At 60.1% G+C, this 1,065-nt stretch overlaps 1 protein-coding gene across 1 annotated transcript in view; it reads left to right on the forward strand.

Annotated features, from left to right (window-relative positions):
- SETD6 (SET domain containing 6) overlaps window positions 1–1,065 on the forward strand; it is a gene marked incomplete at its 5' end in the record, with an annotated part of 2,232 nt that overhangs the window by 208 nt on the left and 959 nt on the right. Inside the window, 3 exons of the mRNA XM_010147719.1 lie at window positions 214–408; window positions 546–669; window positions 935–1,063. Of these exons, the coding sequence (XP_010146021.1) occupies window positions 214–408; window positions 546–669; window positions 935–1,063 (448 nt within the window). The remainder of the gene's footprint in view (window positions 1–213; window positions 409–545; window positions 670–934; window positions 1,064–1,065) is intronic.

Below are 1,065 nucleotides of genomic sequence, written 5' to 3' on the forward strand. Positions count from 1 at the left end.
TGGTCTGACTGCATGACTCCGTCCCTCACTTCCGGCCCGGGGCTGGCAGGGACCTGAAGGACACCCCTGCCCAGGGCTGGAGCTAGCTATGGGCATAACCAGAAATTGGGAACCTGGAGAGCACCGTGAAGCTGAGATTTTCAGGGAGAAGGGGGTTTATAGACTCCTCCCCCGGGGCGGATGGAGGTGAACCTGCTGTTTGTCCTGTGCCAGGCCTGAAGAAGAACGAACGAGGCTCCTGCAGGGCACCGGCATCCCGGAAGCCGTGGAGAAGGACCTGGCTAACATCCACCTGGAGTACAGCTCCATCATCCTGCCCTTCATGGAGTCCCACCCCAACATCTTTGACCCCAAATTGCACACGCTGGAGTTGTACAAGCAGCTGGTGGCATTTGTCATGGCCTACAGGTGAGAAGGGAGGGCTTAGCTCCCACAGGGAGTAGAGGGCGCTGGGAAGGGTGCCAGGAAGAAGGGAAGGGCGGCATTTTTAAGTAGAAGGTGCCGCAGGGTGTAAAACAGGCTTGTCTTCATCTCCCTTGTCTTAGCTTTCAGGAGCCGTTGGAGGAAGAAGAGGAAGATGAGAAGGGCCCCAATCCTCCGATGATGGTGCCCGTAGCAGATATTCTGAATCACGTGGCCAACCACAACGCCAACCTGGAATACTCTCCCGTGAGTGCAGAGCCGCTCTGCCAGTGGAGTCTGGTTCCCGTTCACCGCGAGCGGGGTGGGAGCGGCGGAGCAGCAGGGCTCTCTGAGCCCAGGGCAGCGAGTCTGGCCTGGACCGCGTTAGTGTGAGGCTGTTTCGGCCCAAAGCGCTCCCCTGCTGCAGGGCCTGGCCGTAGCTGGGGGCAGCTTAGGGCCCTCTGAGCCACTCCCAAACGCAGTGTTTCCGAGCGGCAGCAGCTGCGAGAGCCTCTTCTCCCCCTGCTCACAGCAATGTCTGCGAATGGTTACGACGCGGCCCGTCGGGAAGGGACAAGAGATCTTCAACACCTACGGGCAGATGGCCAACTGGCAGCTCCTGCACATGTACGGCTTCGCGGAGCCGTACCCCGGCAACACCAA

Source organism: Eurypyga helias, unplaced genomic scaffold, assembly GCF_000690775.1.
Source record: "Eurypyga helias isolate BGI_N326 unplaced genomic scaffold, ASM69077v1 scaffold18502, whole genome shotgun sequence".
Taxonomy (NCBI): domain Eukaryota; kingdom Metazoa; phylum Chordata; class Aves; order Eurypygiformes; family Eurypygidae; genus Eurypyga; species Eurypyga helias.